General features: G+C 38.9%; 1 protein-coding gene and 1 pseudogene across 2 annotated transcripts; both read right to left on the bottom strand.

Annotated features, from left to right (window-relative positions):
- Positions 1-2,553: 2,553 nt before the first annotated feature.
- EAPP (E2F associated phosphoprotein) lies at positions 2,554-22,354 on the bottom strand. Its single transcript, XM_081049458.1, has 6 exons — positions 19,909-22,354; positions 15,460-15,641; positions 14,277-14,372; positions 12,693-12,810; positions 9,448-9,558; positions 2,554-3,125 (listed from the first exon to the last, which is right to left on the bottom strand). Exons 1-6 carry the CDS (start codon positions 19,980-19,982, stop codon positions 2,849-2,851), a joined length of 858 nt encoding a protein of 285 aa, XP_080905584.1. The 5' UTR covers positions 19,983-22,354; the 3' UTR covers positions 2,554-2,848.
- LOC308497468 (translationally-controlled tumor protein-like) lies at positions 11,811-12,299 on the bottom strand (annotated as a pseudogene). The gene has a single exon. The product of its transcript is annotated as a translationally-controlled tumor protein-like (transcript).
- Positions 22,355-22,894: the final 540 nt, after the last annotated feature.

The raw sequence follows: 22,894 nt of genomic DNA, 5'->3' as shown, positions 1-22,894 counted from the left end.
AGCATCCTAAAACAACAGAAAATATATTCTAAGCTATACATTCAAACTGGTGGAAAAACTGCCGTAGCCCTCTCTGCTTCAAGCCAAAACTGTGTTCACTACCAATTTCCTTAAGTGATATTTCAAGGTTTTTAAGTTAAAGGGACATAAAAAAAAATAGTTGTACATAGGGAGGGGGGAGTTGGTGGGGAAGGTGAAGAGATTAGAAACAGCAAATTAGTAGACACAATGTAGTCATGGGGATATGAAATACAGAATGGGGAATATAGTCAACAATGTTGTAAAGATTATGTGGGGTACCAGATGGGCACTGGACTTAGGGGGATCACTTCATAGACTATGTTGATGCCTGACCAATGCGCTGTACACCTGAAGCTGAAGTTGAATAATATTGTAGGTCAACTGTAAGAAAAAAAAAAAAAAAATATATATATATATATACGTATATATATATATGGTCATAGGAGGTGGAGTATAGTGTAAGGAAGATATTCAATGGTAACAAGTATATGTCAGAGGGGTAGTAGCTTGGGGGAGGAGGATTATCACTTTGTGACGAGTGTAAATGTCTATTATGTTGCTTTGTACACCTGAAACTAATTTAAAAAGTCTTTAAAAAAATAGTTGTACATAGTTTTATAATACTTAAATACAGTCTTGGATCACTTTCAATTTTCTTCTTGTTGAAACATCTTCAGTTACCCTGAGGATTACAACTGTCATCTTAAATTTCTAACAAACTAGTTTGAATTTAACTTCAATAGTACACAAAACTCTGCTTCTATACAGTTCTGTCCCTCCCCTTTATGTTATTATGGTCATAAATTACATCTTTATACATTGTGATTTCCTGCCTCCTTTTTATTACTGAATCTGAGTAGGGCCTAAACAATGTGCCTTTTTAACATCTCCTCCAGATGACCTTTCTGAGAACCTCCCACTGAAGTGCAGATGACAGTGCGATGGAGGGGTGGTTGTGGGATCTGGGAAGAAAGGGTTTGCAATAACAGTAAGAAAGCAATCTTACAAAGCTACAACATGGCAAACACAAAGTTAAAATAAATAGACCAGTGGTGTTATTCTATAATGCATCATATGGCAATCTGTTGAAATATTTAAAGGTATATAGGGGCGGCTGGATGGCTCAGTTGGTTAGAGAGTGAACTCTGAACAACATGGTTGCCAGTTCAATTCCCACATGGGCCAGTGAGCTACGCCCTCCACAACTGGATTGAGGGACAGTGACTTGGAGCTGATGGGCCCTGGAGAAACACACTGTTCCCCCCAAAAATTAAAAAACAAACAAAAATAAATAAAATAAAGGTATATATAAGGCTTCTAATCAGATATCAGGATATCATTCTTTATCATTTTTCTGCCTCCACCCAATGCGTACAAACACCATACCATCACTGGTTCCAGCTCTCCTTAGATGTACCTTTTGGAAAGCGCAGAAGGCAAGACGTTGGGAGACATGCTTTCCTTCTGGACGTCTGATCATTCTCTGAGGGAGTGTGCAGAGGTTCCCTCTCACACTCTGTTGAGCCCTGAGCTCTGTGGGGAATCACCACTCTAGTCCAATTTTTTCATTTTGTAGGTGAGAAAACTGGGGCTCAAAGGAACAGACTGGCCCAAGATTACCATGCTAGAGCCTGAATTAAAACATATTTCTTGATTTCTTTCCACTCTCTCTCATTTCTATTACAGTAACAAGAAGACCCTGAGTTTCCTAATGTTGTCTTTGGAAACAGTTCATATTCTTTTAAAAAGCTAAAATGTACAGATGACTACAATGTAATTTCCTCCAAGCTGCCACTAATGATTTTTATGTTAATAGGAAAAAACAAAAAGCTTGGTTGCTGAAAACAGAAATTCCAGAATAAATAGTGGACACAGGGGCAGCAACAGGATTTTTGGGTCTAAGGCTGGAGGGTGAGGTTGCTCTTCCTCACCACAAATTTCTTTCACTGTGTTAATTCATTCACCAGTTTGGAATACTGGTAAGTACAACCCTTTTAAGGAAAAACCTATATTAGGGCCGGCCCGGTGGCTCAGGCGGTTGGAGCTCCATGCTCCTAACTCCAAAGGCTGCTGGTTCAATTCCCACATGGGCCAGTGGGCTCTCAACCACAAGGCTGCCTGTTTGAGTCCTGCATGAGATGGTGGGGTGCGCCCCCTGCAACTAGCAACGGCAACTGGAGCTGAACTGTGCCCTCCACAACTACAATTGAAAGGACAGTAACTTGACTTGGGAAAAATACTGGAAGTACACACCCAATGTTACCCAATAAAGTCCTGTTCCTTTTCCCCAATAAAATCTTTTTAAAAAAAAACCTTTATTAATTATTCCAGGCACCCAGCAATACTAACTCCATGTCACTATAACAGCTGCTAAATTGCTAAATACTATCACTTCACCCTATGGGGTAGATGGGAAATAAAAATACTCCTTAGCAAAAAAAATACAGACAGAAGTCAGAGAACAGTTTCTAGTTTAATCACACCAAGGGTATGTTTAAAATAAAAAATAAAAATGACACTCTGAAACAAAGATTACTTATAACTCCAGAACATTTTTATTCTAAAGAGTTTTAATAAATAAAAAGCCCAAGTCTCTAAAGTCCATCAAAAAGGGAATGAATGAATAATCAATCCCATGAGAGTGGGAGGAAAATTTTAAGAGAAGAGGAGGGATGAAGGTTGATTAACCATTCTCTTTCAAAAAAATAAAACACTGCTTCCTCAAACAACCACTCAGAATGTCACTTGATGTGAACAGGCAGGAGGAAAATAACTGTCCATATTTGCCTACGTACAGTATCGGGCAATTAAAAGCCAACACAGCTATTTAGGAATGGCTCGCTAAAACGTTGAAAAAATGAAAGACTTCATCCTTGTCATAGACGGCCACCTCGGTGGAACATTCGGTGCACATAACTGGGTGATAGATTTCCTCCGCCTGTGTCTCCGCCTGCTCTGCAGCGTCTTCATGGTCAGACCTCATCTTCTTACGGCCTCGCCTTTTCTTCCTGTTTTCTGGGGTTTTGTATCTTAGGACCTCCTCTTTGTTGACAGAACAATTCATTACAAACATTGCTCTATATTGAGTTTTGTATGATTCATGCCTAAGAGGAAAACGAAATGGAGAATTTGGATTTATGTTCTATTTTAATAGTTACCCATTGAGATAAAATTTGAGAACACCATAAACTTACTGAAATACCAACCAAAGTAAAGACATGGGAACAAAACGGGAAATTTAAAGAAATGTTATTTTAAGAACAGGAAGAAACTTGTTAATAGAAAACAGTACATGCACTGCACATCTGAAGCTGAAGCTGAACAATAATGAATGTCAACTACAATTTTAAATATATATGTGTGTGTGTATATATATATATATACATATATATATATATATATAGTTATAAGAAGCGAAGTACAGCATTAGGAATAGACAGTGGAAATGTAATGGCTGTGTGCGATGTCAGAGGGGTAGTGGATGGGGGGGTTGTCACTGTGTGAGGGATATTAATGATAAATGTCTAACTATTACATTGTTTTGTGCACCTGAAACTAATTTTAAAAATGTTAAATAATAATAATATTTATAAAAATTAAACCATAATTGAAGATGTGAAAAATAAGATATAATTTGCTATCAGTCTAAACAATTAGGAAAGCCAACGGAAATAGAAATTTAGTCTATAATATTGTTCAACATCAGATAAGAATTAATGTTTCTTTGAAATAATTAGAATCTTACATTAGAAATAAAGTAAAATTTCCCTTAAAAAAAAAAAAAGAAAACAGTACAAAGAATGAATATATCCTCTTTTCTACTGCTTTAAAATTAACTTCTGGGGTCGGCCCGGTGGCTCAGGCAGTTAGGGCTCCATGCTCCTAACTCCGAAGGCTGCCGGTTCGATTCCCACATGGGCCAGTGGGCTCTCAACCACAAGGTTGCCTGTTCAACTCCTCGAGTCCCGCAAGGGATGGTGGGCTGCGCCCCCTGCAACTAAGATTGAACACGGCACCTTGAGCTGAGCTGCCGCTGAGCTCCCGGATGGCTCAGTTGGTTGGAGGGCGTCCTCTCAACCACAAGGTTGTCGATTTGACATCCGTAAGGGATGGTGGGCTGTGCCCCCTGCAACTAGCAACGGCAACTGGACCTGGACCTGGAGCTGAGCTGCGCCCTCCACAACTAAGACTGAAAGGACAACAACTTGACTTGGAAAGAAGGCCTGGACGTACACACTGTTCCCCAATAAAGTCCTGTTCCCCTTCCCCAATAAAGTCTTTAAAAAAAATAACTTTTATCTCAGGAAAAATCTTGATTTGCTCTGCAAACTCAGAAAGATAGGAAAAATTGTGGGAAACTTCAGAAGTAATATTGAAATAAATTTTGTGCCTTTTTCTGCTGTGGCCTGAGACTCTGCCCTCTACTTACTACAAGTAGTATGATTCCGATCACCATTTTACTAAAAAGCTACAGTTTTAAAAGCTTAAAGAGCTTCTGACTTCACAATGTCCAATCTTGGCTTTACGCCAGCAGTCTAAAGACTAGAAAATGCTTCCTTTGTGTTCCTCATATACTTCATATTCCCTACTTTCTTCCCCATTTAGTAAGTCGCTTTTATTTTTTTCCCTTTAAACCTCAGGCAACAGAAATGTTTCTGCTACAAACAGTAAACTCCAGTTACGCCTTCATTAGTTCCACATGTTGACCTGCACCACCACCAGCAGTAATTTACACTGTGCAATCTGGTGCTTCTCCAGGTGAGACTATAAAATTTTCATTTACACTCCACTGTATTGAAATCCTGTGTTAACATGGAACAGTTTTTACCGAGGTCAAATTCTACTGTTAGGTCATAAAGCAACTTCTTTTGAGTGTCGGAACCCTGTAACACGGTTTAATATGAAAGAGCAGCAACTTAAGTACAGTCATTTTACTTTTTCTTCATTCCATAAACATATCCTAGGTCAATTTATATACAAAATCTGAAGAGTTCATATGGAAAGTGTATATATTAATTGTTGTAGATCAGAAACCTCAGACTAGTGAGGAAAACTACATCTAACTACTCATTAGTTCCTAGAACAAATCCACCACCACACCACCATTAGTTCCAGTTAACTTGACTCAGAACATGGAGTAAGCTAGCCATTTATAAGGCCACCAGAAAAAAAAGGGAAAGGAAAGGTCAAGAGTATACAGTCAGCCTTCTATATCCATGGGTTTCGCCTCCACAGATTCAACCTATCACAGAAAGAAAACAGTATTTTCAATCTGCCGCTGAGAATCCATAAATGCTGATTCCCACTGTATGCATTGTCCTAAGCCGTTTTATAGTATAAGGGATTTGAGCACTTTGGTATCCACCAGGGGAGAGTGGGGGTGTCCTAGAACAAATCCCTCTTGGATACCAAGAGATGACTATACTTAGATTAACAGAATGAAGGGGTGAAAAAAAAATGATCATCTCAATTGATGCAAGAAAAGCATGTGATAAAAATTCAACACGCTTTCATGATAAAAACACCCAATTAGCTAGGAACAGAACAAAACTTCCTCAATATAATAAATGCCACATATGAAATACCCATAGCTAACATTATACTCAGTAATGAAAGATTGAAAACGTTTCCTCTAAGATCAAGAAAAAGACAAAAGTGCCTGCTTTCTCCATTCCACCACTTCTATTCAACATAGTAGTGGAAGTTCTAATCAGAGCAACTACGTAAGAAGAAAACAAAATAAAAGGCATCTAAACTCGAAAAGGAGAAGTAACATCTTTGTTCACAGATGATGTGATGTAGAAAACTCTAAAGATTACACACACAAAAACTATTAGTGCTAATAAATTAATTCAGCAGAGTTGCAGGGTACAAAATCAACACGCAAAAATCTGTTGCATTTCTGTACGCTAGCAACGAACAATCCAAAAAGAAAAGTGGAATATAGATTATAAGAGGCTGGGGCGTGTGGATGGAGAATGGGGAATTATTGTCTAATGAGTACAGAGTTTCTGTGTGGAATGACAAAAAACTTCTGGAAATGGATAGTGGTGATGACTGCATAATAGCGTGAATGTAATTAATGCCACTGAATTATACACTTAAAATGGTTAAAATAGGAAATAAGAGTGCCACTGTCACCACTCCAATCCAACAGGGTACTGCAAGTCCTAGCCAGAGCAACCAGGCAAGAAAAGAAATAAAAGGTATCCAAATAAGAAAGGAAGAAGTAAAATTGTCTCTGCAGATGACATGATCTTACATATATATAAAACTCCTACAGACTCCACCAAAAAAATGTCAGAATAAATGAATTCAGTCAAGTTACATTATACAAAAATTTGTTGTGTTTCTATGTACTAACAACCAACTACCTGAAAAAGAAATTCAGAGAACAATCCTATTCACAGTAGCATCAAAAATAATAAAATACCGTGTTTCCCTGAAAATAAGACCTGGGTCTGATACTGTATTTCCCCGAAAATAAGACCAGGTCTTATATCATTTTTTGCTGCAAAAAATGTATTAGGGCGTATTTTCAGGGGATGTCTTACTTTTTCATGTACAACAATCTACATTTATTCAAATACAGTCATGTCATCTTCTTCTGGAACATCATCATAACATACTAAATGCATCCGTTCAGCTGAGATCTTAACTGGGGCGTATTTTGGGGGTAGATCTTATTTTTGGGGAAACACAGTACTTAGAAATAAATTTAACCAAGAAGGCAAAAGATCTGTACACTAAAAACTGTAAGACACTGATGAAAGAAACTAAAGAAAACAAATAAATAGAAAGATATCCTGTGTTCATGGACTGAAAGAACTAATATTGTTAAAATGTCCATAATACCCAAAGCCATCTATAAATTCAATGTAATCCCTATCAAAATGCCAATGGAGTTTTTCACAGAAATAGAAAAAAAGAAATCCTAAAATTTGTATGGAACCACAAAAGACCCCAAATAGCTAAAGCAATCTTAAGAAAAAAGAACAAAGCTGGAGCCATCACACTTCCTGATTTCAAACTGTTACAAGGCTATAGTAATCAAAACAGTATGGGATTGGCAGAAAAACACTCATAGATCAATGGAACAGAACCGAGAGCCCAGAAATAAACCCACACATATAATGTCAACTAATATTTGACAACAGAGCCGAGAATATGCAATGGGTAAAAGATAGTCTCTTCAGTAAACAGCATTGGGAAAACTGGATGTTCACATACAAAAAAATTAATTTGGACCCTATCACACACCACTCACAAAAATTAACATTAAATGGATTAAAGACCTTAATATAAGACCTAAAATTGTAAAACTTTGACACTGGTCTTGGCAATGATTTTTTTCACATGACACCAAAAGCACAAGCAACAAAAGCAAAAATAAACAAGTGGGACTACATCAAACTAAAAAGCTTCTGCACAGCAAAGAAACAATCAACAAAATAAAAATGGGAGAACTTATTTACAAATCATACACTATCTGATAAGTGGTTAATATCAAAAATATATATTAGGAATTTATACAATTCAATAGCAAAAAACCAAACAATCTAATTAAAAATAGGCAAAGGACCTGAATAGACATTTTTCCAAAGACATACAAATGGTCAACAGGTACATGGTGCTCAGAATCACCAATCATCAGGGAAATGCAAATCAAAACAAGATATTACCTCATACCTGTCAGAATGGCTATTATCAAAAAGACAAGCGATAACAAAAGTGAACCCTTGTGCACTGTTAGTGGGAATGTAAATTGGTACAACCACTAACAGAAAGCAGTACAGAAGTTCCTCAAAAAATTAAAAATTGAACCACCATATGATCCACAGGAAAAATGTCTACTCAGGTCCTTTGCCCATTTTTTAATTGTATTGTTTGGGTTTTTTTGCCATTGAGTTGTATGAGTTCCTAATATACACTTTTGATATTAACCACTTATCAGATAGTATACAATTTGCAAATAATTTCTCCCATTTTATAGGTTGCCTTTTTATTTCGTTGATTATTTCTTTGCAATCCCCCTTCTGGGCATACCGTGTTTCCCCGAAAATAAGACGTAGCCGGACCATCAGCTCTAATGCGTCTTTTGGAGCAAAAAATAATATAAGACCCAGTCTTATAATACCAGGTCTTACATTAATTTTTGCTCCAAAAGACGCATTAGAGCTGATGGTCCGGCTAGGTCTTATTTTCGGGGAAACACGGTATATCCAAAAGAAATAAAATCACTATCTCAAAGAGGTATCTGTACCCTCACCACAACCAGGTAGGTGATCAAGGCCAACATTGTCATAAATCACATTGATAAATTGTGCCCTTGATATGTGATGAAAATGGCGCTTTACCTCAGTGGTCTTCCTCCCAAAAACCTACTGCAACATGATTTACAATAGCCAAGATATGGAAACAACCTAAGTATCCATCAACAGCTCATTCAGCTATAAAGAAAATATGGTACATATATACAGTGGAATATTATTTAGCCATTAAGAGAAGGAAATCCTACCACTTGTGACAACATAGAAGAACCTGGAGGGCATTACACTAAGTGAAAGAAGTCAGAGAGAGACAAATACTGTGTGATCTCACTTATATGTGGAATCTAAAAAACCAAAAATCAAAAACTGAACTCATAGAAACAGTAGATTGGTAGTTGGTGGGGGAGGGTGGATGGGTGAAAGTGACAGAGGGTACAAACTTCTGGTTATAAGATGAGTCAATTCTGGGGATGCAATGTACACCATGATGACTACAGTTAACAATACTGTATTCCATGCTTGAAAGTTGCTAAGAGTGGATCTTAAAAGTTCTCACTACAAAAAAAAAAAAGGTAACTATGTGAGGTATGGATGTGTTAACTAACCTTATTGTGGTAATCATTTTGCAATATATTTGGATATCAAATAATCATGTTGTACACCTTAAACTTACACAATGTTATATGTCAATCATATCTCAATAAAGCAGGGAAAAGACTTTTATAAATTTTTAAATGGTCTACTTGAAAATAAATTGAATACTCAAAGTACTCTTCAACAGCAAATCTTTAAAAATGTTTTTTTAAATTTCATGTTACATGTTATCACAAAAATAAAGTGTATTTGAGAGATTGTATCATTCTACAACATACACATAGTTTCACTGAATCCTTGTCAGTACTGGTTAAGTGCTTTATTTTAGTATATGTGCTGCCGAAGCGAGCACAAGTGCTTTATTTTAAACTAGTTGTGACAGAACTATGCATAAACAAAATTATTTATTAAAAAATTAGTCATGTCGCCCCAAGGATATATGAAGACAGAACCTTATCAGAATTCCTAAATACCTTAAAAATGTACTTCTGATTTTTAAAAAGGCCCACCAAGTTATTTTTTTTGTTTTGTACTCATGTGTGTGTTATCCTTCATCTGTTACCTTTGGCAATCAAGACACAGCGTGGTCATGCAGGCGGGGCAATTCAAGACAGCATCGCTACTCGGAACAGGCTGCTGCTGACGTGGCCTCTGTCTTCCCAACCCATGGTAGCTAGAACCAAAAAAGAAGGCGGAGCACATTAAAGCCACATTTCTAATGCCACTCTCCAATGAAAATAACCAGTAGTCCTCCGAAAAATGGTTGATTCAGGGAATGGGGCATACACAATCAACCTGGAGCATCTTGTAGTGCCAGAAAGTAAGCAAGTGCTAAAACCAACCAAGCAACCAACAATACAGCAGGTATGTCAAAGGGGCATAGGAGCCACTGAAAACGCTCACATTGGCCAAAGCTGAAACAATTAGATCAACAAAATCAAGTATTGGATTATAACCCAAAGTATAAATAAATGTTCGAGTCCATGCTCAGATAAATGACTGAATGAATAAATAAATAAATTGGGGAGAATAGACAAATCTCCCGTACAGAAGAATTACAGATAATTTAGGAAGATACTCTCTCCTCATAACTCCCCACTCCTTTAGTCTGGGCTGCCCATAGTGACTTCCTTGCAAAAAGTACAGTATGGATGGGGGAAAAAAGAGTAACTTTACAGTAGAGAAACCTGACAAACACTGCCTCACCAAGGTGATCAGTCAAGATGAACAGTTATAAGTCACATTTATGATACATGTGCCCTTGATATTATGTGATGAAAATGGCACTTCACTTGTTTAGTCTTCCTCCCAAAACCTACAATCCCAATCTAATCGTGAGAAACACTCAGTTCCAATGAGAGGACCCGCCTACAACGTACAGTCATGCCCCGCATAGCGATGATTCAGTCAACGATGGACCACACATACAATGGTGATCCCATAAGATGACAATGGAGCTGAAAAATTCCTATCGCTGAGTGATGTCGTAGCCATGGTTACATCGTGGGGCAAAGCTTTACTCACTTGTTTGTGGTGATGCTGCTGTAAACAAACCGACTGCACTGCCGGTCATATGAAAGTATATTACATACAATTATATACAGTGCATACTTGAGAATTGTAATAAATGACTGTTACTGGAATATGTATTTCCTATATATACTTTTTATCATTATTTTACAGTGTACTCTTTCTACTTATAAAAAGTTTGCTGTAAAATAGTGTCGTGTCATGCCAGCAGCAACACCATACATCATGTTTACCAAGTCTCGTGACTGCATCATTTTCTCTTGTGCTTGATTTAATCTCGTGTTGTTTTGTAAGTTTAGTGTAGCCTAAGTGTTCAGTGTTTATAAAGCCTACAGTAGTGTACAATAACGTCGTAGGCTTCACATCTACTCACCACTCACTCCCTGACTCACCCAGAGCAACTTCCAGTCCTGCAAGCTCCATTCGGGCTAAGTGCTCTATACAGGTGTACCTCTTTTTATCTTTTATACCACATTCAGTAGCCAGTACAGTAACACATTGTACAGGAGTGTAGCCTAGAAGCAAGAGCTACACCATCTAGCCTAGGTGTACAGAAGGCTGTACCATCTAGGTTTGTGGTAAGCATCATAGCACTTCAAATGTTCATTCCAGAATGTGGGTGATTGAAAAATATTCATTAAATGAAAGCAAGGGGCAGTCCAGGGAGTGGTGCATGGGTGAAACTGGGAGAGGAAAAAAACAACAAAGTGTGAGGGTGGAGGCTACAAGATCCACACAGTATCAAAATCCTTCTGACTTGAAAAACATAGATTCCAAGCCCCCACTTTGTTGAATCAAAACTTCCTAGAGTAGGATTCAAAGGCTTTTCATTCTTCCCAGGTGACTCTGAAGCACAGCCAGGTTAGGGAAGCACTGGGTAATAGTGGTAAGTTGCCTAGCTTTTAGTTTTCCGACATTGGCCTTCATCGAATCACATCTGAAAATGAGTACAGAGTTTCCTCTTGGGTGATGAAAATGGTTTGAAATTAAATAGAAGTGGTGGTCGCACAGCATCATGAATATACTAAATGCCACTAAATTGTTCACTCTAAAATGGTTAATTTTATTTTATGTGAATTTCACCTCAATTTTGAAAAATCCAATTGTAAACAGTTAAAAAGAACAATTCAGATGCAAAATATAACATCCACTCTTCATCCACATAAATTCTTAATGTCTAACTAGTTGTTTGTTTGTTTTTAGGGGGCGTGAGTTTAAATGCATTTTATTTTTAGACGATCTACATGATGTTTTTCCCTCCACTCCAAATCAATCAAGGTCAAGATAAACGAAGAGCTCAAGGTAACATCCATTACATCTGTCCTAGTCCTGGTGTGTGGATGAAAAGCAGCTGCCAGTTATGATGACAGGTGATGGATCCCCATGGCCACTGTGTTAACATTTTTCCATGTCTAAACCATCCTTAAAGAAAATCATCTCTGGGGTCACAGCATCCTCACAGTCCAGCAGAGCAACCGTGCCATCTGGATTCAGGTTTTCACCAATAAAGAACCGATAGTTTTTTGAAATTAGCAAGGATATTCATGATGCGTTCTGCAGCCCGTCGTCATAAAAGTTTTACTCTTGCTGGTCTCTGTTCTTCCCGTTTCCCTTTGACTGATTTCACGTAATCTTTGATGTACTTCTTGTAGGCTTCTCTTGTGAAGCTGGCTTCCTGCAAATGATGGTTCATGCCAATATCAACACCAGTGACGACTGTGCTTTCGGTACCTTTGCCCTCGGGGCCTTCAGCAGAGGCATTTCCATCCATGAATCAATGTGACTCTCTGTCCTACTGACCATCTTCCCCTCCATCTCCACCGTGATCTCCCGGATCTTGTACATGTCGGAGAACATCTCATCATGGCTGATGAGGCCTGGGTGGATGATCACAATGGCGGCTGGAAGGAGACGACAGCTGCGCTGGCATAGCAGGAGCTCAGCCAGGACCATGCAGCAGGAGGAGCAGCACTCGGGGGCAGGGCGGAGTGGGCGGAAAAGGAATATCCAACTAATTTTAAGTTGGGTTTATTTTAAAAATTCAGCTTTGTTTCTTGGAGAGACTGACTACAGCAGTGTGAGTTCAATAGTTTTTTAGAAATCAACTGAAACTAGCTAGTTATTTTCAAATTAAACTGTTGTTTTTTTCAATTACTTTGTTTATGTGTGTCTGTATAAACGTACACGCAAATACATACATTCAAAATGTGAATGCAGTGAAAATCTTCTTTTAATCATTTTCTCTAAAGATTCTAAACATTAAATTTAAGTTCTTACCCTCTTCTCCGTGCATCGACCCAGGCCTGATCTCTGTTATCTTTTTCAGGATCATATAGTAATTCATCATTTGTTGGAATCCTGTGTCGTTTCTTCTTTTTCTTCTTGGTCACCTGTGCTAATTTTGAAATGTTAAGGATATGACTAAGTATCTGTCTAAAATTCATAGAGCCTTAATACAGAATGAAGAATATCGTTTCCTAGACTACATATTTTTTCTATTTATATATTCTTTAAAATATTTTTAACTATTCTTCCAAGTAAAGTTCTTGTCCAATTAACAAGGCACTAAACTGAAAGTGACAGAAGAGGCAAAAACTGTTTCTTCACTGAAAACTGGTACCTGAAGAGCTTAAATACTGAAAATTCAGAGTCCAAAAAGGCCACTCAAAGCATACCAAGAATAGAAACTATTTTGGATGTCTAAATTTTCCACAAGTTTCCATATATAAATGCTACTGAAATCAGAAGAAAAATATTTCAAAAATGAGTGAAAAAAGAACTATGGCTATCCACATACGCTAGACTATTAAAATATACTTGAGCAGGTCAATATTTAGGTAATAATATATAAAAATATTAAATTATTCCTTTACCATATAAATTTGTTATCTGTGCATTCCAGTGTAACTACTGATATAATTAAATTAGTTTTAGGTCCTGTCATTACGTTCAACTTTGCTCAAATTTTATACAAAATCAATTCCAAAAAATAGAGAGGCTGATGGAAAAAAAGCAACAAGTTAGGGAAAATTCTCCAAGAGGGTAAAAATATAAAAAGTATTTCCAGGTGTGAAAACAAATACTACTGTGCTAAGGAGCCCCGAGGAAGGAGTGACTGAGTCAGGATATACTCTTCCTCTCCCCAGGTGTGCCTCTGCAATGCCACTGTTGGTCCTATGTCTTCACATGTGTGTATTCCCATCTGTTCTTTTTCTTTTCTTGTAGTAAAACTGGCACAGGTTTGATTCTGGGGGTACCAAAAAAAATATACAAGAGGACACTTTGGTCAATGTTGCTCAAACAGTAGTTCGCCATAATCAGAAGTATATGGACACTGATGGTAACCACTTTGAGCACCTCTTGTAATTATAGAAGTCAAATATGACTTGTATTCATCTTTTCTATTACAATTTTAATACAGCTTTCCTTTCTTAAAATGTGCATACATTTCTTTTGGCACCCTCTGTATATATTTCAGGTGTATGACATTATAATTGATATTTGTATGTACATTTGTTCTTAGTCATCGATCCTGCTTTTGTTTTCACATCAACTGCCTGCAATTTTTTTTTAACTTTTATTTAAGTGTGTTTTTCCAGGACCTTTCAGCTCCAAGTCAAGTAGTTGTTTCAATCTAGTTGTGAAGGGTGAAGCTCACAGTGACCATGTGGGGATCAAACTGGCAACTTTGTTAAGAGCTCTGCACTCTAACCAACTGAGCTAACCGGGCTGCCCCCTGCCTGTAATTTCTTAAAAGATCAAACTCAGAAGGAAATCCTAATATCAAATAATTGCTAGGTGAAAAAAGGTGAACCTTTTTCATAAAATATAAGTGCTTAACCTGGTAAGCATTTTACTTACCCGTTTTGTCTTCATCCTCGGAATCAGAGTCAAAATATATATCATCATAGTACTTTGTCAGAGCTGTTCCAACATTCCCATTTCCTGAGGAAGACCCTGTTCAAACCGTAACAGAAGTTTACAGACTTAACTATCCATAACTGACAAGCAAAAAACTCCCTATATTCTTCTATCACCTCAAAATAATATCAACTCCTCCCAATCTCATTCAGATGGAAAAATACTTTCACATCACTGACTTAACTGCATTTGTGTCCTGTGCAATTACAGCGAACTGCCCCTCCTTGAGTAAATGTTCCAAATCATGAGATTATTTTTGTCTCCCTTCCCACAAATCTAATTAAATAAAATAGCCACAGTTTCAGATTGCCAGCATACATATCTCTGCCTTTCAGTCATGCAGTATACTGTGGAGCACAGGGAATAACCATCTTGTTTTAAAGGGACTTTAGGGAAAAGAGGCTAAGAGCCGTAAGAGAGGCAGGGAAATGAGTCAAGGACATATGTTTCCTGTCCTCAGTTGTGCCAGGTGCCCTGACATTACCTGTACTTATGTCATCATGTACCTGCATCCCTAATTCTCCCTCTTAATTAACATCCGCTTTTGATTTTATTATCACACATGCTTTCTTTTTTTTTTAAAGCATTTCTTACATTTATTAAGATTTACTTTTTTTTTTTCTTTTTACACATGCTTTCATTCTTAACAGTTAATACATAGCCTATCAATGTGGAAACCAATGCTAAGGAATCCTACTTTCACAAATCAGTTTTCAGGTTGGGTACCTTTTACATAAACACCAAGTATCAAAATGAAGTATATTTCGTTACTTACTAAAATGAGACAGAAATTTGTGGTGACACATTATTTAATCTGCCATATCAGTGCTCTAGAATCCTAAAAATACTTCTATAAGCCTGTCTTTTTTTTAATCCTGGAGTAAAAATTACAAAGAAAAACCATGCAAATAAACAGCACTAAATATCTTTCCAACAACACAGGAAACTTCTTCACTAGTCATCAAAGAAAACTATGCTCAGGTTGCCAAACACATTTATTCATTCACTCAATAAACATTTATTGAGCACTGAAGGTGCAGGGAACACAACAGAGCACAGATAAGGTTCTTGCCAATATGGAGCTTTACAAAATATCTATGTGAAAATCTAAGTGAAAGTTTACCTCTTTCCAGAGATGATAACTTGTCCTGCATTGTTTTTATGGTGGAATTTAATTCAGCTTCCATTTCTTTTTCAAATTCATCTTCACTAGATGATTCACTTTCTCCAGTAAGACATTCTCTGATGAGTTTTCGTTTTTGTTCAGGAGTTCCATGTAAAAGCACATCCACTTCATCTTCAGAACTAGTATACATTTAAATCATAAAGAACATGAATTCTTTATGTTTAAGAACATGAAGAGTTAAAATAACTTACAACTCACATCATCTCACTGCCCAATAATTTTAAGTTTTACAAGGTTGCATTTGACTTATTACAAACATTTTTCTAACTTCTTGAATGATCACACTGCTTCCCAGAAGTATTGCACCAATTGCTAACTCCATCAACAATGAAAAGTTTACTCCACAGAACTGGGAGTTTTTTAAAACTCTGGACATTTTAATTAAACTTCATATATAACAAATATATCACTAATATATCCACATAAAAAGTTAATAGATAACAACTGAATATTAGTTTAAAAGGCACAGTGCTAGACAGAAAGCTAAATTAAATTCCAAATTCTCCTAAGCAACTCTGCCAATTTATTTGGCCTTCTTTGCCATCAATAGTAGTATGACAGAATTAAACCAGGTGTCAGCAGGAATATCTGAAATGCTTAAGACATTTCTAATACAATCAACAGTATGCTCAATGACCCACGGTCAGATGAATAATTACAGACTATTCTTGGTTTTTGCTTCTCTATCTTTCTCTTCTAGAATAATGCTTCTGAACCTCCAGGAGAAGGTAAATCAGAAAAATACAATTCACAACTATCAGTTTTGCTAGTGACAGAGGCCTTGGCCAGATTCTAATCCCAAGAAAACTCTCTGACATTCCTCATCCTGACCAGCATGCTCCCTCTTTCTCCATTACCACTATATTCACTCGGATCTTCTTAAATGTACACCATATCCTAACAATCTCCAGGCCTCCAAACTCTTCTGTTTCATTCCACCCTTAATCCTGCTCCCAGAATGTTACTGTCACATCACTACCCAGATCCAAAAGAAATCAGCCATGGCCAAACCTCTCAGCACAGCATTCAAAAGAGCGTTCCACAACCTGGTTTCAACTGATAATTTCAACCCTGAACTATTTCAGTGGTCTTCAACTTGGAGCAATTTTGTCCCCCAAGGGACATTTAGCATAGCTAGAGACATTTTTGATTGTCACAACGGAAGGCCAGAGGAGGGGCTACTGGCATCTAGTAAATAACACTGAATAACACTAAATAACACCTATTAAATAACACTGGAGCCATTGCTGGTGGGAATATAAAATGGTACAGCCACTATGGAAAACAGCTTGGCAATTTCTTATCAAATTAAACATGTAATTACCATACAACCCAGTAATTGAACTTCTGGGCATTTATCCCAGAGAAATGAAAACTTATATGCACACAAAAACCTATACATCAATGTTTATAGCAGTTTTATTCACAATGGTCAACACTGGAAATAACCAGATGCCCTCCACTGAATGAATGATTAAACGTGGACTACTGCTCAGCAATAAAAAAGGAATGAACTATTGATACCTACAAAAAAATCTCCAGAGAATTATGCTGAGTGAAAAGAGCCAATCCCAAAAGGTTACAGACTACATGATTCCACTTATATGTTTTTTTAAAATGACACAATTATAGAAATGGAGAACAGATTAGTGGTTACCCGAGGTTAAGCAGGGCACGGGGGCAGGAAGTGGGGAATAGAAGGGATCCTTGTGGTGATGAAAATGTTCTGTATTGACTGTATTAGTGTCACTATCCCAGATGTGATATCGTACTAGTTTTGCAATATGTTAACACTGGGGGAAACCAAATAAAGGTGACACAGAATCTCTGAATTATTTCTTACAACTGCATGTGAATCTACCTCAAAATAAAAAGTTTAATTTTTTTAAAAATTGAATGACAAGGCAAGAGAGTTATTCTTTTTTTTTTTTGGGGGGGGGTTGTTTTTTTTTTGTTGTTGAGAGCCCACTGGCCCATGTGGGAATCGAACCGGCAGCCTTCGGAGTTAGGAGCATGGAGCTCCAACCGCCTGCGCCACCCGGCCGGCCCCGAGAGTCATTCTTTTTGTATATTTTCTTCAAGCCTAGTGATTATTTCAAGAGAAGTCTCAGCATTTAGCACTGCTGGGTGAGGCAATACATCATGGGTGCTGCAAATTCTTGTTGATATGCCAAGAATGCAAGGTTCTCACCAGTCTTTACCTAGGCCATTTTTCAGAATTGTGTTTGCAGTTAAAAACAAAACAAAACAAAACAAAAAACCAACAACAACAACAACAAAAAACCTAGAGGGATGAAGTAATGTCCCTTTCCAGGACAAAGAGCAGGTTTATTTACTGCCTGCTATAAAAGAGGTGGATTCTTCAGGCTCACGTGGTCCTCAGCCACAGTGCCAACTCACTGAATGTGTAGCATCCATCTGGGTCTCTCACCATGTAACCCCTGTAGAAGTTGGGACATAAGAGTAACCAGTAAGAACGTAATGCTCATGCTGCCTGCTGTGCTGTGAGCTGTCTGACCCAGAAATCTCAGATCTTCTGCCAGCTTCCATGAAACAGTAACAGTTATAAAATATTAGATTACACCTGGGGTAAAACCAAATCCTGACAGACTCCTCTCAAGCACCTCTCTAAAACCAATTTCCCTTTTTAAAACAAGCATTGGATTCAGAGCCTTGAGCAGGCAATACCGTCTAATAATATTGTTTTGTTTTCATAGTATTTTTAATTACTTTACCAGAGGCAATTGTCACAGGATTATAAAGCTTCTTTTAAGAAATTAAACTACAAAAATGTAAACAGACTTAAAGAAAAATATTAAAGAAATACTAACAGTTTTATATAGAAATGGCAATGGCAGAATAACTCAAGTACAGGAAACACTGCTATATTCCAATCAAACTGAATTACTAATTGAGGCCTACATATACCTCCTTTCACAGACCTGACCCATTAACTGAAACTCTTGTTTCACAGGCCACCCTCATTCCCCACAATAGAAATCTTCACAGCAGTCTGATCTCCCGTGCCTACAACCCCTCCCCAGTATGTGAAGAAACATTGTGACTGGAGGTAGGACAGTTTTACAAAAAGCTCAGTCCAAAAAGTTCAGTTGGACAGAATGTTTTCAAGTTTATAAGTGGGATCTGCTGACAGCTTTAAAAAATGGCTAAATTTGCCTGGAAATCTCTTGCCAACGTATCTGCAAGTTTCCCCCAGGTAGGGTTAATCCCTTCTGGAAATTCCCACGGAACTTCATCTGTGCCTATCTCGTCGTTTTCCAAAATGCTCTTCCAAGATACATACTTACTTCCAAAATACATACCTCCTGAGATATACAGAGAGTGCCCCAAAACAATGTATACACATTTTAAGGAAAACTGTATTAAAATTATAATACTCAATATATACCGATTACCAAAGATGAATACAAGTCACGTTTGACTTCTGCAAGTACAAGAAGTGGTTACCATCAGCGTCCAGACACTTCTGATTACCACGAACTACTGCTTGAGCAACGCTGACCAAAATGTCCACTTGTGTACATTATTTGGGCACCCCTGGTATATATTATTTCCCCTACTATACAGTAAGATTTGTCGAAGGCAAAAATCTTATGATCGACCTGTGTAGCCCAGAGCAAGCAAATACTCTCTCTCTCTCTGAAAATAAGACCTAGCCAGACAATCAGCTCTAACGCATCTTTTGGAGCAAAAAATTAATATAAGACCCAGTCTTATATTATATTGTATAATACATTTATAATATAAGACTCCGTCTTATATTGTATAATACATTGTATAATATTTAAGACCCCGTCTTATATTATATTGTATAATATATTAAATAAGACCGGGTCTTATATTAATTTTTGCTCCAAAAGATGCATTGGAGCTGATTGTCCGGTTAGGTCTTATTTTCGGGGAAACACGGTAATAGATGCTCAAAAACGTCTGTTAATCATTCCCTTAGTTTCTGTTTATGGCATATGAGTCTTCAACATGGTCATTTCCCATTAAGTCCCACGAGCCTTACACATACTTACGATACAGGTATTGTATTTCCTACTTTATAGATGAGAAACAAGGTAAGTGACTTGCCTTCGGTCACACTGCTAGGAAGCTGAAGAGGCAGGACTCGACCTCAATGCTTTTGAAGACTTACGCGTGGTTCCAGAATAGCCCCCCATTCCCGGCGCTGGTATTGACCCTGCCTCCCCCGTGGCTGCAAGACCTCACCAGAACTCCCCTCGGGGTCCCACAGGCGACAGCGGGGCGCGACCGGTGCCGGAACCGCTGGGCCGAGGGTCCGCACAGGCCCAGCAGGCGCAGCGAACAGAGGACGCGAAGGCCCGAAGGATAGAGAGCCTCGGAGGGACAGGGACCCACCTGCTTAAAGCCGGCTCCTCGTCGCTAGGCTCTTCAACAGCGTAGGGATCGTAGTCATCTCCGAGCCGGCTCATGGTGGCCTGCACCCTTGGAAACCGTCTACAGGCGCAAGCCTAGTACCTGTTTACCCCGCCGGTCCCTCCCCTAAAGCGTTCCGGACTCCACTTCCGGCCGCACAGCCTCGCCCTCCCTGCGCGCCTGCGCAGATCGTCCCAGTGGAGAGGGGCGAGAGGAAGAGGGGAAAGGGGGAGGAGATGGATGCCAGTGTCCCGCCACGTCTCTCCGCGGCTTCCGCTTACGTGAAAACAGCTGGTTTATTACTAGAAATAGTAATTGGCACCCTCATAAGTGACGGTCTCTGAGGTGAACACTCCACGCACAGTGTCTCGTGTGGTAACGTGAAGAAGCAGGTATCTAGATGCTGAGGGACGTGCAGCCTGTAGGTCCTCAGACCCTAGGACCCGACGTCCTTCCCACCTGCTCGCCACGAGCCTTTCTACCTTCCCGCCGCGCGCGGCCGCCTCGTGTTCACACTATTCGTTCCGCAGGCCGACTGCGGCTCTGACCGGCCTCCCAACAGTTGCTAGACTGTCACCAGTTACTTTACTTCCCAGTTGCCTTTTCTTGGCCTCTTCTCAGTCCCAACCTTGGCTCAGCCCTTATCCGATTCCACTCAGTACTTGAGACGCGGTAGATGACAACCTCTTCTTGGTTGTAACACCACGTCTCCCGTTTCTGTACCAGCCTATACTCAAGTTCCTGTCTCCTTCCGGGACAACTCACCCCTCTTCATGATTACATTCAGATGACTACCGCGTCTCATGTTGGTCCTTGCCGTCTCCTCCGTACTAGTATGTCAGATTTCCAATTGCCTGGCTGGACATCTCCGCCTGCTGCACCACTGGCAATCCAAAGTCAATATAGCTCAAACCCAACTCAGTGTCTTACAACCCCATTCCTATACCTCAGCTGCTTTTGACTCTTGATTTGTCCCTTCCTTCATCCTTACAACTGCTACAGGCTGAAAGTCTTGGACTCTTGTTTGACTCTTTTCGCAGTCCCTCCATGAGCCCTCAATTCCCAAGTCCTGTTGATCTCTTAGCAACATCTCTCTCATCCACATTTCATCTCCCTACCCCTCACCTTGACTATTGATTGATCTACGCTCCTAATTGACAGCCTTGTTTTGCTAGTCTACTTGGCAGAGTGACCTTCCAGCACAGCTTTGCTCTGGATGATTGATTTCCTTCCCAAAAAGTCCTACTATTTCCCCTTTACCTGCTGATCTGTTCACCTTATCCTGCAGTATTCTTGGCCCTCAACAATATGGTTCAATCCATCACGCCAAACTGATTTCCCTACACATACCAGCACAATTTGCTGATTCCAGAATATGTGTTATCCCTTCTACTACTGGCCTTTCCTTAAGCTATTCCCTGGAGCACCCTCTCCTACTTTTAATTCCACCATCCAAACCCTACCTGTCGTTCAAGATACATCTGCAAGTAATGGATGGGTCGGTAACTAGACAGAATGATCCTTAAGGATACCTTTCAGCCATGAGATGCTATAGTTATGGGAACTCACATTGTACCTTTTCTATGATGCCTTTTCAGATTTTCCCTCTATATGGGATCTTTCTCTGCTTTGAACTCTTGTAGGATAATGTACCTCTCACATGCCATGTATTTCTCTGGTTTTCAACTATTGTTCCCCCGAACTCTTCTGAGAGGTAAAATACTCTCCCATGTGTCACAGTGATGTGAAGGAAATCCCTGTTGGGGAACCTGTTTTTTCCTTTTCTAGGAATTGTGGCCCTCCTCAGGGATATGCCCTTACATCCATGTTCATTCTGTTCCACAAAAGTTGGACTCATTTACTTTGATAAACTTAAAAATGAAGTTAGAAATTTTTTAAGGTGAGGCTGTGGTCTTAGGATTTGTTACCAGACAAGTAAATTCAGGGGCTCAGGCTGACATTTTGGGGTGGCTGTTTGAGGGTTGTAGGTGCTGATGGTGAGCAAGCAAATAAAAACAGGAGTGTGTAGCAAGCAGAAGTAAGCAGAGAGGCTTTCCCCGACACTTTGTCTAAAACTAAAGCCCTCAATCCAACCCCTTCTCTCCATTCCATCTTCTCTATCCCTTAATCCATTTTCCCCACTTCTAATTCACATAACTTATTTGGTTGCTTACTTCCTGTCTACCTGTTCCATTTCTCTATTGCTGCACAAAAACACAACCTCCAAAATTTAAGAGCTTTGAAACAAAAACAATCATCTATTTTGATCACAAATCTGCAATTTTGGCAGGGATTACTCTGTTCCCTAATGTCTGGGGTCCCAGATTGGGACTGAAACCACTGGGGACTAGCTGAGCATCTCTCTTTCCATGTATCTTTCTCCACAAAGCCTTTGGCTTCCTCACAACATGACAGCTCCAGAGTAGTCAGTCTTCTTACAAAGTTCCCAGAGACCCAGATGGAAGCTGCAAGGCTTCTTCTGACCAAGCCCAGAATTCCCTGAGCATCACATCTACCACATTCTATTGGTCAAGCCAGTCACCAAGTCCAGATTTCAGGTAAGAGATAGACTCCACCTCTCATGGGCAGAATAGCAGAGATATAAAGGATATAGATTACTGTCTAAAAAATGGTTTGGCTTACTGTCTAAAAACAAAATTAGAATTGAACAACTCAACACAAAAACAAAAAAAACTCAATTAAAAAACAGGCGGAGGACATGGAGACATTTCTCTAAAGAGGACACACAGATGGCCAATACACATATGAAAAAAATGTTCAATTTTGTACACCTGAAACTAATAAAATTAAAAAAGCTTGTAGCAATTTAAAAAAAAAGCTCAACCTCACTAACCATCAGAGAAATGCAAATAAAAACCACAATGAGATACCACCTCACTCCGGTCAGAATGGCTAACATCAATAAATCAACAAACAAGTGTTGGTGAGAATATGGAGAAAAAGGAAC

Source organism: Rhinolophus hipposideros (assembly GCF_964194185.1).
Source record: "Rhinolophus hipposideros genome assembly, chromosome: 5".
Classification (NCBI taxonomy): domain Eukaryota; kingdom Metazoa; phylum Chordata; class Mammalia; order Chiroptera; family Rhinolophidae; genus Rhinolophus; species Rhinolophus hipposideros.
The sequence above is the reverse complement of the archived record's forward strand: the minus strand, read 5'-3'. Positions and strand labels throughout refer to the sequence as shown.

What these genes read in the sequence shown, in the direction of transcription:
- EAPP (XM_081049458.1), bottom strand. Translation starts at nt 19,982, where the DNA reads ATGAGCCGGCTCGGAGATGACTACGATCCCTACGCTGTTGAAGAGCCT. An exon ending in GAGGAGCCGGCTTTAAGCAG is followed by an intron (nt 15,642 to 19,908) that starts GTGGGTCCCTGT and finishes AATGTATACTAG; the next exon opens with TTCTGAAGATGAAGTGGATG. An exon ending in CTGTGTCTTGATTGCCAAAG is followed by an intron (nt 3,126 to 9,447) that starts GTAACAGATGAA and finishes TTTTCCTCTTAG; the next exon opens with GCATGAATCATACAAAACTC.